The following is a 13721-nucleotide window of genomic DNA, read 5'->3' on the forward strand; positions in this document are numbered from 1 at the left end:
GGTATATTTGCATCGGGTGTTGAATATCAGTCTGCAGCCCTTCCATACCATGCGTTACAACTGCAAACAATAGCTCAGGACACACCACAGGAAACTTAAACCAACTAAGCAATACCATTAACTTCAGAGGGGTGGATATTTTTGACAAATGCAAATATAAATTCATTTAAACTTAACAAGCCATGCTGAAGTCTCCTTTCTTCTGTACTACACTAACTTTCTTTCCTTTCACTACTAAGCCAGGAGAGCTAATAGCAATAAAATCTTACTTTGCCACTAACAGCTACAAACGATTAGTTACATATAGTTAGGGCCCCTCTACAGTCTTGCACAGTGTTTATGAATCTCATAAGGGACTACACATGTGACTTTTGGCGCTCGTGAGAGAAACTGCAACAAATACAAGCAGAAGATCTTTGCATTCAGGAACAGGTAGTACTGAAGAATGGATTTGCCACAATTCCAATTTCCTAGCCACAGCTTAAATGTTTGAAGATCACAAGTTAAATATTTTGAATATCACACAACTCCTCCACTGTGTAAACCACCCTCCTGAATGAACAAGGTTGGATACACAGCTTTTTGCAAGGATCATCAACTCTTCTGAGTTATCAAGAGAAAGGCTGTTAAACAAACACAAAGCACTTGTCTTTATTATCCCCATCAGATACATAAACTGCTGCGGTAGAACTCCTGGGCACTGACAGCTTAATTGTAAATCATTTTGCTGCCCCCAGTGACAACACTCTACACTACTGCTAGACCATTTGCTCATGCTCAGCAACTTTACACAAGTATTTTCCCGATGCTATTTCATGAAAAACCTTCACCCTGATGTGGAAAGCACCTCTCACAGGAAGTTAATTTGAGTTCAGACTTATATCCTCAGGCTTCAAATAAGGCATTCTTCACTGGGTCAACTTGTGAAGCTAGTTAAACTCTGAAAAAGATAGTGACTAAGTATTTTGTCACAGTATCATTATTTCCTACCTGTTTCTTATTCCTGGAGGAAGATTTTTCTTTCCAACATCTGTAGCTGGATTCATGCATGCAAACAAGCGAAAATCAGGGTGACGGACAAGAGGCTCTAAAGCAAAACAGAAATAAGAGACATAAGGTTAATGCTACACATAGTTTACTTATTATGATAAATGAGGTATATTTCATCTAAGCCAGTTTTCTATTACTGCACTATGCCATTTTCTTAAAATGCCATGGCGAAAAGTTTTCAAAGAATAACCCCATGTGATTTTATCAGAATTATCTCTCCATCTTCACAACAGCCACAGGCAAGTGAAACCCTGACTTTTATTTGTGTGTAGCAGGATGTTTTAAGAACATAAAATATTTCAAAAATCATATAAGCCCTAAATTTGGAACTCCCTTCTGTCTCTTTCAGAACAATGGCCAGTGCTTCCCTTGGCCAGGAAAAAAACCCAGCCTAGGAAGCTCATACAACATTTGTCTCTATCTGTAGCTCCAGAAAACAATATCCAGCAATTGCATTTTTTACCTTTACATCTGTACTGGGTCCGGCTGGGAAGGAGTTAACTTTCTTCACAGCAGCCCCTGTGGTGCTGTTGAGAACACACCAATATTTTGGCTATTGCTGAATTGTGCTGGCACAGCATCAAGGCTTTCTTTTTCCGCACTCTGCCCTCCGTCCCCCAGCAACTAGGCTGGGACTGAGCAAAAAGTTGGGAGGGAACACTGTTGGGACAGCTGACCGAAACTGGCCAAAGCGATATCCCCTACTATGTAACATCATGCTCAGCAAAAAGAACTGGGGTAGAGGAAGAAGGGGAGGTGGTAATTTTTGTCTTCCAAGGTAGCTGTCACTTACGAGACTGGCTGGACTTTGGTCTGCTTGTGGGAGCTGGTTAGTGACTGCCTTTGCATCACTTGTTTCACATGACTGTTCTTGCTTTTGCTCTTCCTATTCTCTCCCCTTATCCTGCCGAGGGGTGGTGGGGTCAGAGGAGTGAGTGAGCAGCTGTACGGGTGCTTAGCTGCCCGCTGGGGTCAGCCCATAAGGACTCAGAAAAAGCAAATGCTTTCTACACATATTTCTAGGTGGAGAATATATCTGCAGGATCAGTGAAAGACAGTAACTACAGTAGCAACTGAATGTCATGTCCCATGCCCTTATCTGTCAAGCTACTTCAACTTTATTTAAAAAAAAAAAACACAAAAACCTACACTCCCTGAATACTCCTTAGAGACAGCAATGCTTACTGAGGGCACTAGAGAGATCTGCTCCTTGTAGAGTCCAAAGAGGCAAAAGCTACAACAATTTCTGCAGCTGAAATCTCCTGAGCCACAATGAATTAAAACTCCCACTTCTTGCACAAAAGTGTGAAGTTTATAAAGAACACGTTATCCTCTTCTCCACACATTCATTTTAATGGTAAATCTTCTCAACTTATTTTGAGCCATATAGGATAGGGAATTCAAGTAGATATACCATATATCTATATGTCTTGGGATAGCAAGATATAGCATAAGCAAGCACAGAAATAGTACCTGTGTCTCCTCTGTCTAGTAACACCAGTGACCCAGATGATCCTTCCAATAAACCACTCAGGCACTCTAAAGTCTCTGCTGCAGCCAAGTTAATCTCATCCAATAAAATCCACTCTCCTTTTTTTACTGCTTGTGCCAGAGTACCCTAAAAATAAGATAAATCTGTTAATCATGTCACCAGCAAAGATGTATCAACTGAAGCATCTGTATACTAGAAATACTTGGTTTGCAGGCTATGGGTTGTTCAGACAAATGGCAATTCCAGACCTTTTACAGGAATAGCAGTTTTATTGGTCTCCCTCAATAATAGCAATTATTTTGCAAGTCACAGAAGTCAGACAGTTATCACCATTAGCAGTTACCATTTAGATTGACTCAGATATAACAGAATTAAGCTCTCTTATTTGTACAATGTTGCCCGTCAGTGATATCCATCACTGTGGTGCATAAGCTTCACTGACACCACTATGAGAATAAAGACAGTCATCTAAAAAAATCCAAAGACACAAGCAATATTACATTCCTCAGGGAACTGTATCTTATTAATTAAAACTATAATTAAGTCAGAGATTCTCCAACTATTCATACAGTCATTTTTTAAAAAGAGGTCAATGTTACACACTTTACATGTAACTTGAGAGAGTACATTCAGACTAACAGGGTGACAAGGAACAAGCATGCATAAACCACCATAGCTTCCCCTAATCACACTTAATGTCATTAGAATATTATACCATGGGTTTGAAATATGTCAAAAAAAATCACTTCTAGATAAACAGCACAGATTCATAATATTAAATCCATTACAGGAATCCCTAGGCAGGAGCATGTCCTACTGGAGACTGGTCAAGATGATATGACATACTGCTGGTATTCTTTTATACCAGTCCTAATTCCTATTACACAGCACTGAATTAATGCGTTACCACGAAACATTCTCCCACTCCCCATCTAACCACCACCTCCTTGAAGTAGCACACTTCATTCCACAGAGTTATCATGGAACAAGTTTTACGTCACAGCAAGATTCTTGCCAGGAAGTTAGTTATACAATACTGATTGCAACGCCTTTTAAATGCTTCTCCTTATTACTCCTAGCATCAAAATGCAAATTGCCAAATACCTCAACAAATGCAAAGAGAAGAGCATTTTCCGTCATTTTCATCTGTTGATGAGCATGATTCAGTTTAAGACCAAACGCCTCCCACTTTTCCTTCAGTGGTAAGCCTGTAACCAAAATAAATTTAAGCTTGTACCATCAGAACAATAGCACAAAAAACGTTTAACAACAGTATTTTAGTCAAGCTGTTTCAAGCACAGAGATACAAGAGTAAGCTTGGCTGAGCAACGAAAACATTCAAGTTCTACAGATGACATCTCATGAATTAAAAAAAAAAATTAAGTTTTGCTGGTTTGGTTTTTTGTTTGTTGTGGGGTTTTGGGGGTGGTGGTTTTTTGGTTTTGTGGGTTTTGTGTTGGTTTTTTTTTTAGTTTAGCTGAACACTATTGACATATGGGTACAGACAATTTGCTATTCATTCCAGCATGTTGTAGCTTAGGAGCAAATACTTATGCTGCACTTGGTTCCAGCTCTCCAATTCTCAGAAAGAGGCTTCTCAGAAAAATAAATCCAAAATTACAAACCTTATGACAGAACAGATTAACAATGAACACTTCAGTATCAGTAAAAACACTCTTGCTTATCAGTTATAACATTATTTACTATTGCACTTATTTAAGATATTTGTTTAAAGTCACAGCCTGAGGTATATACAGCATCATAATGACTCAAGTTGCTAGCTTTGCAAGTTAGCTTGTCTTTATTTTAGGATTGTCAATACTTGCAACAAATAGTCTTTAAAACATCTTTTTTTTTTTTTTTTTTTTTTTTTTACATTTGTGGGCATTTATTTTAATATCTGCATATTCAGAAGAACCAGTTAAAAGAAGAGGTGAGACAAAGTTCATAATTAAGTTTACTTGGCCCATACTGAATGAAAGCTACAACTTCATTTGTTCAGCAGGTCCAGAACCAGAAACCATTCCATGCAAGACAAAGTATCAATACTACCTCTGTCCAAAATGGATTGTGAAGTATAAAACAAGAAAAACTTACACGGAGACAAAACCACAATGAAAGAAAGTAAAGCACTAGGTAAGTCAGCATCACTGACAGTGAAACCAAGTAATCATCAAGCTCAAAGTCATTACTACCCTAAGAGAGCTATTATTTTGGGTTTGGGATTTTTTTTGTTGTTTTATTTTGCTTTGGTTTTAGAATAGGATATATTTGTGAGACCTAACAAGGTTCCAGGGCTGAAACAAAGTATGAATGCATTCACATGGAAGACTGACACACAAACAATGACGACTGTTCACCAACACAGCATACAAGTAAGTGCTGAGTGGAGATGAGATGTCAAGGGCACCACAGGTCAGGCAAGTCAACCTTCACACTGTCAGACATAGCTTACAGCAGTGGTGAGTTTGAAAAAGGAAAAAAAAACCCCAAAAAACCACAAAACAAAACACTAACCCAACCACTATTCTAACTGTATTTTTAATGTTTTCTTGTAGACAGAGATTGCATTTTTCAAAACCAGAAGAAAGGATGTAATAAAGGGGCATTAAAAAAAAACAAAAACAAAAACAAAAAACAACCACAAACAAACCCAAATTCAACGAACAAAAAATTCACCACTATTTATCTACTCTCTGCAATGGTTCACCACTAATGATGTGTGTTTGATCAGTCTGAATTCTCACCAGATGCATTTTCTTTTGCTTCCTTATTAATAGCAGATTTATGAATATGTTGCATTAGTTTCAGCAGATCATGCCAACGTTTCTGCCTGTAGCAGGTCTGAATGTGTCCCAAGAATGTCTGATTTTTCTTCCTAGAGAATGTCTGAGAGAAGAGTTCTTCAAAAGACTCTCGCAGAGGTAGCCAGATGAGCTTGTTATCCACAGGCTTGTAACTGAAGAGAAACAAGGGTAATTACTTATTTGCGACACAGGAACATGAACTAGCATCTGTGAACTGAAACAACAACATTGTGCGTGAAGGAACCCTAGTTTCCAAAGTTTTTTACTCAACTAATGAATGAAGTAAAATTGCACATATTTAAATGCAACTTATGAAGCAATTTTTTAAAGACAGGCCCAGCCTGATAAGTATTTTTACTACTACCAACCAGTACATCCAGTGAATATTACATCATATTTATATTGAACAACTTAGCCATTTTTAAAGAGACATTGGGTTGTGCTTTTAAATTACTTCACCACATACATATGTTCACACAATTCAGTGAAACTGCCTCTGGTCTTCAGCAAGAACAACAAGGTTGCTGTGTGCAAACATGTTTCTCAAGATATTTATGCTATTACAAAACAGCTACATGTCTAAAAACAATTCTTTGACAACACAACTATACTTGCATTAGGAGCTTGTTCTGATACTGCCAATTTGTTATGCATAACAGACAAAACAGTAGTCAGTGACTCACCCCCCTAACAGATCTGCTGTGTCACTTTGTTGGTTCATGTTGATAACCCTCAAATGGTGTCCTTGAAACAGAAATAGAAAGCACCATCAACCTGTGGCATTTTTTTGTTTGCTTGTTGTTTTTTTAAATCATCTTCATATAGAAGTTACAGTCTTCACAGTTTATTTACCTGTAATATGAGCAAGGTACTGAACAGTTGAGGTTTTGCCAGTTCCTGTTTCACCAACCAAAAGCACAGGCTCTCCTTTGACAACACACACTGCAAGCTGTTCAATTAATACTGCAGACGGCCGTGTGGCAGCAAAGGTTTGTTTTGCTCTGAAAAAAACCAAACCAAACCAAAAAAAAACCAAACAAAGGAAGCAACTCAAACTCAAGATTTATCAAGGAGCTTATTTCAATTTTCCTTTATTATTTTTTTAGAGGAGTGGCTTGATTTAGGATTATTTTTTTTTATTTATTAAAAATATAGGTTTGGAAAAAATTAGTTCCAAGATACCCTTATAAGATACTTATTTTTTTCAAGTTACAGTCTAGAAATTCAATGTTTCCAAAGAGCTTCCTGGCCAGTGGAGTTTATGCCACATACTACAAAAATCTCTCTTTAAAAAGACAGTTTAATCAAAATCTTATTATAACAGCTGTAGATCCACACTGCTTTCAAGAAACTCTAGTTCAAAATAAGCTGAAAATCTCCATGCTTTGGCTGCCAAAACTGTGATGCAGACAGTCTTAAAGATACCCAAGGTAAAATTCAGATCACAAGAGAAAGAACTCATATTCCTTTCATTAGAGTAAGAATATCCAATTTGCATTTTTTTTTAATTCCTGTGACTTCCAATCTATTCTATTCCACCACAAAAATATTTTGATTTTCATGGAAACTACATGATATTCTACCTTTGTACAGTGAGAGCCTGGGTTTGTTTCTTCATGAGATGCACTCTTCCGACAGAAACTTCTTGTTCCCGTATTAGAATTTCTGGTTTATAGAGTTCACAGAAGAACTCTACCTGTGAAGAAAGCACCAACATTTCCAATACTAATTGCCTACAACATCACACCAAGAACACCCATGCTATGCTACCAGTATCACTTTGCAGCAAGCTAATTTTTCATGGTAATATTTTATATTTTGCAGATTTTACATACTCATCACCTAAAATACTGAAGGACCTTGAAAGTGTTACTGTCCATACAAATGTCATCTTTCAATTTTGTAACTTGGTAATGGGTCTATGCCATTATATTTCTACTTTGTCTACTTCCATGGTAGTTCAACTACATAAACTTCAATCTGGGAACAGTTATCTTAACTAATAAAACCCAAACCACCTCCCTCAAAAAAACCCTTGGTGAACACCTCTGTATAAACAAGGATATTTTGACATTGGCAGAGGATAATACATTCCTGTATTGAAATAATGCAAAGAAAGAAGGACAAACAGAAAAAGTCATAGACGTTTCAGGGATCCATCTGTCCACCCAGCTGGCAAGTTTCTCCATCTTAAAGTAACAAAGGAGGGAATTTTCTTCACAATCAAACTTCTATAGTCAGAAATACTTGACAAAGCAATGATTTAGTTTAATTCAGCCATTTACATCACACACTATTAATATATAGGCTCTAGAGACATACTTGATTTTGGAATCAATGATTACAGAACAAGTAGTAAGGAAGATTATGTTTCTCTCTGATCTCTTTAAGTGATTAAAGGTCACTGTAACCACCAAAGAAAAAACACATTCTTTACTACTCTGTGCATCTAGCAGTATCATGCACTTAGGCAAGTGTGCTGTTCCAGCTGTGTGATCCCTCTTTTGTATGAGGCAGTCATTTGCAGTCTGCTCTGAAACAGGCTCACTGGAACTTTCAGAGAAAAAAACCACAGCTGAAAATAAAACACGAGAAAACTGCGTATCCCAGGATAGTACAGAAAGGAAAAAAAGTGTTTGGGACAGAGAGATGGGCAAAATTTAAAAGAAAAATAGTAGAACACTGTCCTGGTTTTGGCTGGGATAGAGTTAATTTTCTTCCTAGTAGCTGATATAGCACTGTGTTTTGGGTTCAGTACGGGAAGAATGTTGATAACACACTGATGTTTTCAGTTGTTGCTGAGTAGTGTTTAGATTAAGTCAAGGATTTTTCAGCTTCTCACACCCAGCCAGCAAGAAGGCTGGAGGGGCACAAGAAGTCAGAAGGGGACACAGCCAGGGCAGCTGGTCCAAAATGGCCAAAGGGGTATTCCATACCATGTGGTGTCATGCCCAGTATATAAACTGGGGGGAGGGGGGCTGGGAGAGATTGCAGCTCAGGAACTAACTGGGCATCAGTTGGCAAGTGGTAAGCAATTGCATTGTGCATCGCTTGGTTTGTATATTCAAATCCTTTTATTATTATTGTCATTTTACTATTTTTATTATTATCACTATTAATTTTCTTTCTTTCTGTTCTATTAAACTGTTCTTATCCCAACCCATAAGTTTTACTTTTGTTCTCGATTCTCTCTCCCATCCCTCTGGGTGGGGGGGAGTAAGCGAGCAGCTGCATAGTGCTGAGTTGCTGGCTGGGGTTAAACCACAACACACACATTTAAATTAATCACTAGAAAAATTGCAAGTTAAAGAATATTACCAATAAACACCATGTTAATTATAACTCAACATACCTTTTTCTTGGAAATGTTTAGTTTACTTCCAATAACTTTTGCCATTTTCTGTCTGCTCCCTTGGTTGGACAGCATAGCTGTGAAACAGTCTAATGCCTGTCAAGGGGAAAACAAACCAACCTCTTCAATTCAAATTTTGTATGATATGATCTGACAAGCACCATCTTAATTTACATGAGCCTGAATCCAATCTAGACATGGTAAATAAAATCATTTCCCTCTCCACAGATCGAGTCAAACAATGGAGTTCAAAAGGATGTAATAAGAACTTCTAAACTCTGTGGTGTAGTGTGTTTCTACTGAAAGGAAAAAAACTTTTCAATGCCCAGTCACAGAAGCTATTTTTAGATGAATGGACCAAAACGGAGAAGGAAGTAACGTTGTAAGATCTTACGTCTTAAAACCACCTCTGACTGATGCATGCCCAAAAAATTCCAAACCTGGAATGCAAATTGATGCATAGGAAAGTAGGAATGAAGCCTCATATTACAAGAAAAAGAAAAGATCTTAAAACTTTTACTCTCAGTCATATGCAATCCCAGCTCATATCAGTTAAAACTATGTTGCAGCATGCTGTTTGTACAACAGCACTAAGTCTAGATTGGCTTTCAGCACATTACTACAACTTTCCTAGTAGTAAGGAAAGCCTCCAAGAGATGGATCACAAACATTCCAACTACAGTCCAATTGCTTCAGATAAAACTACACGTAAATTCCCATCTCACATTCCCAAATAGAGTATTTCAAGATCTGTGAGACAATGCTAGAATTTGGGTAAGCAATTTCTGGATCAAGTCTTACTGCACCTCCTGAAAAATATTCACTGCTGTGGTTGAAGAATTACTGTCGAAGTTGTAAGCAATCCTGCTGCACCAATTCAGTAAGTCTCTAAAAAGAAAAACAAAAAGATTTTGTACAATCAAGCAAAAACACACAGCACCTTCTTTCATGTTCAGTTTAGGTCATTATGTCCTCTTCTGGCAATTGCACATTTAGTTCTTGTGCAAGTTGTACACGGGAAGACACATATAAATAAGATGTTAATTCTAAAGAGTAGCTGAGTACATAAAGACCAACAGTGTTGCTTTCAGATATGTTGCTTAGAAATAGATAATACATACTCCATTAAACCATAAAGTAATTATGAAATAGAAAAAATGAAAAGCAGCAAGCTTTTCATCCAGAAAGGTATAAAACCCCCCTATTTTTAGAAGATACTGATTCCTTATCAACAACAAAATCTTCCAAAAGGCAACATCTAATTCTAGAAAAACAACAGCTGTTTTAAAATTAGTGGCATTCCTATGCTTCACAAAAATATTGGGTACTACCCACACCTAGTATTTACTAATTCACAAAGCACTAGTTACAGAATTCCACAAGTAGAATTGACATTTGGTATGACAGGAAGAAGTAATTGAACATCAAACTGCATTTCATCATAAAAATTCTGAAATTAACAGATCTGGTTATTTTCAGTCATCTGCAAGTAAGAATGTTCTGAGTGTCCAATATGAAAATATCTAGATAAGTAAATATATACAATTGCTGAAAACATTATCTACTAGCACATTTCAGTTCTTAACTAGAACTGATATTTTGTGTCAAAATGAATTGAGAAGTAAACCACATGGCTTGATGCCGACTCAGTACCACATATGACAAAACCTTAATTTTTTTCTCAAAAAAAAAGAAAGTGCAAATAGGAGGTCCTAAATAATTCAGATTGAGATTTTTTTAAAAGATACATTAATCATTGTTTTAAAATGAAAAATGGATTTTCCCAGTTTTTATGAAATTCCAGTTTAGTTATTCAAACTTTTATTACTATTTTTAAAAAATTAAGAAAAATAACAAAGATACACCCTTTTATCTCTGCAGTTAGCTGACTAAATTTTCTTCTAATAAACGTGTAAGAAAAGACAACCTTAGAGATAGTTCTCGTCCTTCCAGATTTGGTTTCTTATTTTCTGGTCCTGATTCTGATGAATCTTCTGGTGTGTGCCTGGAGCCAGAATCACTGTTTTCTGATGCCTGATACTTGTCTCCTGTAAGGTGAATGTAAATGTCTAGCAAGTGATCAGTTACAAGAGCAAGGTTGGGGTATCTCCTTTGAAGAACCTGAAAAAAGAAAGAAAAAACAAAATAAATAAATAATAATAAAAAATCTTTAGCATTGGAAGGAAACCACCAGCCCCCCAAATTTTAATAGGATACACTTCAGTAGATACACAAGCTAGCAAGCTGCACAAAACTGCCTTCTTGAAATCTCTCATCTGAAAAAATAAGTTATTGTGACTTCCATGATATTGATTTTGATGCCAGAAGTGAATTTTGCCAACTCAACTTTACTTCATTTAATATGTTTGCACAAATACCAACAGGAAGAGAAAAAGGTACATCCAACCCTATCTAAACTTAAATCATACAACTTTAAAACTGATAACGAAAGTTCTTACCTCCTGTCCTTTTTATGATTGAATTTTTTTGAGCGTTCAAGTTGCCTATTCACTGTGCTGATAAAGACACATTAAGGGACTAATTTTTCTTCTGTAATTTCCTTTCAGCCCAGTTCTCTCTGTTAAGCTTGCCAACCAAAATTATTGCTTCCCAAAATAAGCTTTTCACAGATATAGGCCAGAAAGACTGGTCCTACCCTGCCAGACTGACTTTTAAGATTAACCAGCAGAACATGAGTCTATTTTCAAGACAAGCACATGTTTTCTACCACTGTCTCTTCTTCTACTACTACAGAATCTTACACAGTGTTTGATTTATATATTTTTATGACTTGAGGTAGAAAGTTACAAAAAAGAACAGAAAGAACATCATGGTAAGTGACACATTTAGCACCGAAGCTTCCTTTTTTCTTAAGGTTTTGACAGCCAAGCTTTACTTGAATATTGGTCCTTTGTGAAGGTCATCTTTGACATCAGTTCGGCCAGATAGCTTTTTTTAATACTGCAACTGTGAGCTTCCTAGAATTCCTGCCCACTTGGATCTATTTGTAGTAGGAGCAGCTAAAGCACAGAAGCATGTGTATATGCAGCAAACTGTCTGCAGAGGCCTGCCCGTGCATCTACTTGCTTCCCCTCCAACAAAATCTGCAAGTATGAAAGTAAGAGCTGTTCTTGCCCCATTCCTAACAATTAGCTGACAAATGACAAAAATGGAAAAACACACAGATATTTAAGGTCACCCATAACTGTGCTGGCTACTGAACAAGTCCCAAGGAGTGAATGAATCCTACTGAAAAACTATCTTCTTAATTCTAGAAAATTCAGAACTTTCTTCTCAACTCTTCTGCTAGAGACTGTTCGCCCCCTTTTCCCTTAGGTAAGGCTGTTTTAAAATCAGATCCTATTCTGAGCTCTGTATCACAAGGAGAATCTCTAGAGAATTCTATTTTCATTTAAGTCCTGGGCTCCTTTAATTTTTTGAAGCACTATACAAAGCAAACATTCCCTAGAGATGCTAACAAAATATGTCAGTTGAAACAGTTATTTGTAATTGATAACTGACCATTTTTTGATCGCAAAGCTTAGGACTCAGGATTAGAGTAAGCTCAATTTTTTTTTTCTTTTTTCTCGGTTTTTAAATCTCTGCGGGCTATAGAATGGCTAATTTGATTCTTAGACCCCTTCAAAACAGAACTGTGTTTGCCAAGGCAAGTTCCAGGAATCTTTGTCCAATTCACTTCAAACTTTCCTGACAAGCTGCTCAGTTACTTCAAAATTGGCAGGATAAATCTGAAATAAAGGTGTATTGTGGAACTTGGAGATAAAAATAAGGATCAAATTTATTACTGAAAAACATTTATTACCCTTAATTGAAACAATTATTCTCATGCCACAACAGAGCAACACACACCATACCTCCTTGAGTTCTCCTTTGCTCATGTTATCCAGATGTATTTTGGTCCAATATTTGTCCAGAAGAGCAGCATGGCTGCTTTGCTGCCTGTACCAACCGCCACCACAACTAAATAACCTAAATCAAAACAACATGAAGAAACACAGCATATCATGACTGCTGAAGAATTCAACGTTCTCAGTGCATTCCTGTGCATCAAAGAACATGTTACACACTGCTGGTACAGCATAATGTGCATGCATAGATCACCCACTGTTTGTCACCGGACTGTCACGTACCCTATCTTTGCTTCTCAAATTATCTGTTCTTTTATCACAGTGTTTTTCCCTCTGTAGTGCAAAATCTCTTTAGAGATACTAGCAGAAAGACTATTGACAATAAGTTAAGTCTATCAGAAGCAACATACAGCATCCTTTGTAAAGGGAGCAGCCTGACAGAAGTGGCCTCAGAAATATCTTCCACAGATCCTAAAGGATCTGTGCTCTGTTGCAGAGATACAGGAAAAGCATCTCCAGTCCCTGTCTCCTCCACAGTCTTTCCTGATTATTTTCCCTCATTCTTCAGGCTCACAGTCCTTTCCATCATATATTTTGTTCCGTTCTTTTTTTTTTTTTTTAATTACTGCACAATAACTATGCAGCCATGTGTTATACCCACTGTGGAAGTAGGCTTGCACATGCAAAGCATTAGATATTGGGTTTGTGGTTTGGTTTTTGTTTTCTGGTGGTTTTTTATTTGGTTTTGGGTTTGGTTGTTTTGTTGTGGGGTTTTTTTGTTGTTTTTTTTTAAAATAATAATCCACAGCTGCAAACTGCAACAGACTTACTGAATCTGCTCTAACTAGCCCAATGGAAATCATAATTTGCTGCTATACAAACTGTTGACCAAGCATACAGAAGAAGAAAATCTTAGAAGATGAGGCAACCAAACGAGAGTTGAATCCAAAAGACTCAATTCCAGAAAAAACAGATCAGATACATTTTCCTGCTTTTGTCTTCCTTCCATAAATTTGTTCTTTTCTTTGATTTGTTACAGGCTTTGAAGTAAACTACAAAACATTTGAAAACAATGTAACAATTCCCCTTCTAGACACCCTAACCTTTAATCTTGATACAATATTATGCCTTAATATACAAGAAGACATTTT

The 13721-nt window shown here is 36.9% G+C and overlaps 1 protein-coding gene across 2 annotated transcripts in view; it reads right to left on the reverse strand.

Annotated features, from left to right (window-relative positions):
• MDN1 (midasin AAA ATPase 1) overlaps nucleotides 1-13721 on the reverse strand; it is a 101667-nt gene that overhangs the window by 73065 nt on the left and 14881 nt on the right. For both annotated transcript variants that reach the window (XM_075046608.1, XM_075046607.1), the window contains exons 9-19: nucleotides 12577-12691; nucleotides 10629-10822; nucleotides 9508-9589; nucleotides 8702-8797; nucleotides 6933-7045; nucleotides 6202-6350; nucleotides 6033-6093; nucleotides 5290-5501; nucleotides 3647-3750; nucleotides 2524-2668; nucleotides 991-1087 (exon numbers count right to left, since the gene is read on the reverse strand). In XM_075046608.1, coding sequence (XP_074902709.1) covers nucleotides 991-1087; nucleotides 2524-2668; nucleotides 3647-3750; nucleotides 5290-5501; nucleotides 6033-6093; nucleotides 6202-6350; nucleotides 6933-7045; nucleotides 8702-8797; nucleotides 9508-9589; nucleotides 10629-10822; nucleotides 12577-12691 — 1368 coding nt within the window. The remainder of the gene's footprint in view (nucleotides 1-990; nucleotides 1088-2523; nucleotides 2669-3646; nucleotides 3751-5289; nucleotides 5502-6032; nucleotides 6094-6201; nucleotides 6351-6932; nucleotides 7046-8701; nucleotides 8798-9507; nucleotides 9590-10628; nucleotides 10823-12576; nucleotides 12692-13721) is intronic.

The sequence above is a fragment of the Buteo buteo genome, chromosome 15 (assembly GCF_964188355.1).
Source record: "Buteo buteo chromosome 15, bButBut1.hap1.1, whole genome shotgun sequence".
NCBI lineage: Eukaryota > Metazoa > Chordata > Aves > Accipitriformes > Accipitridae > Buteo > Buteo buteo.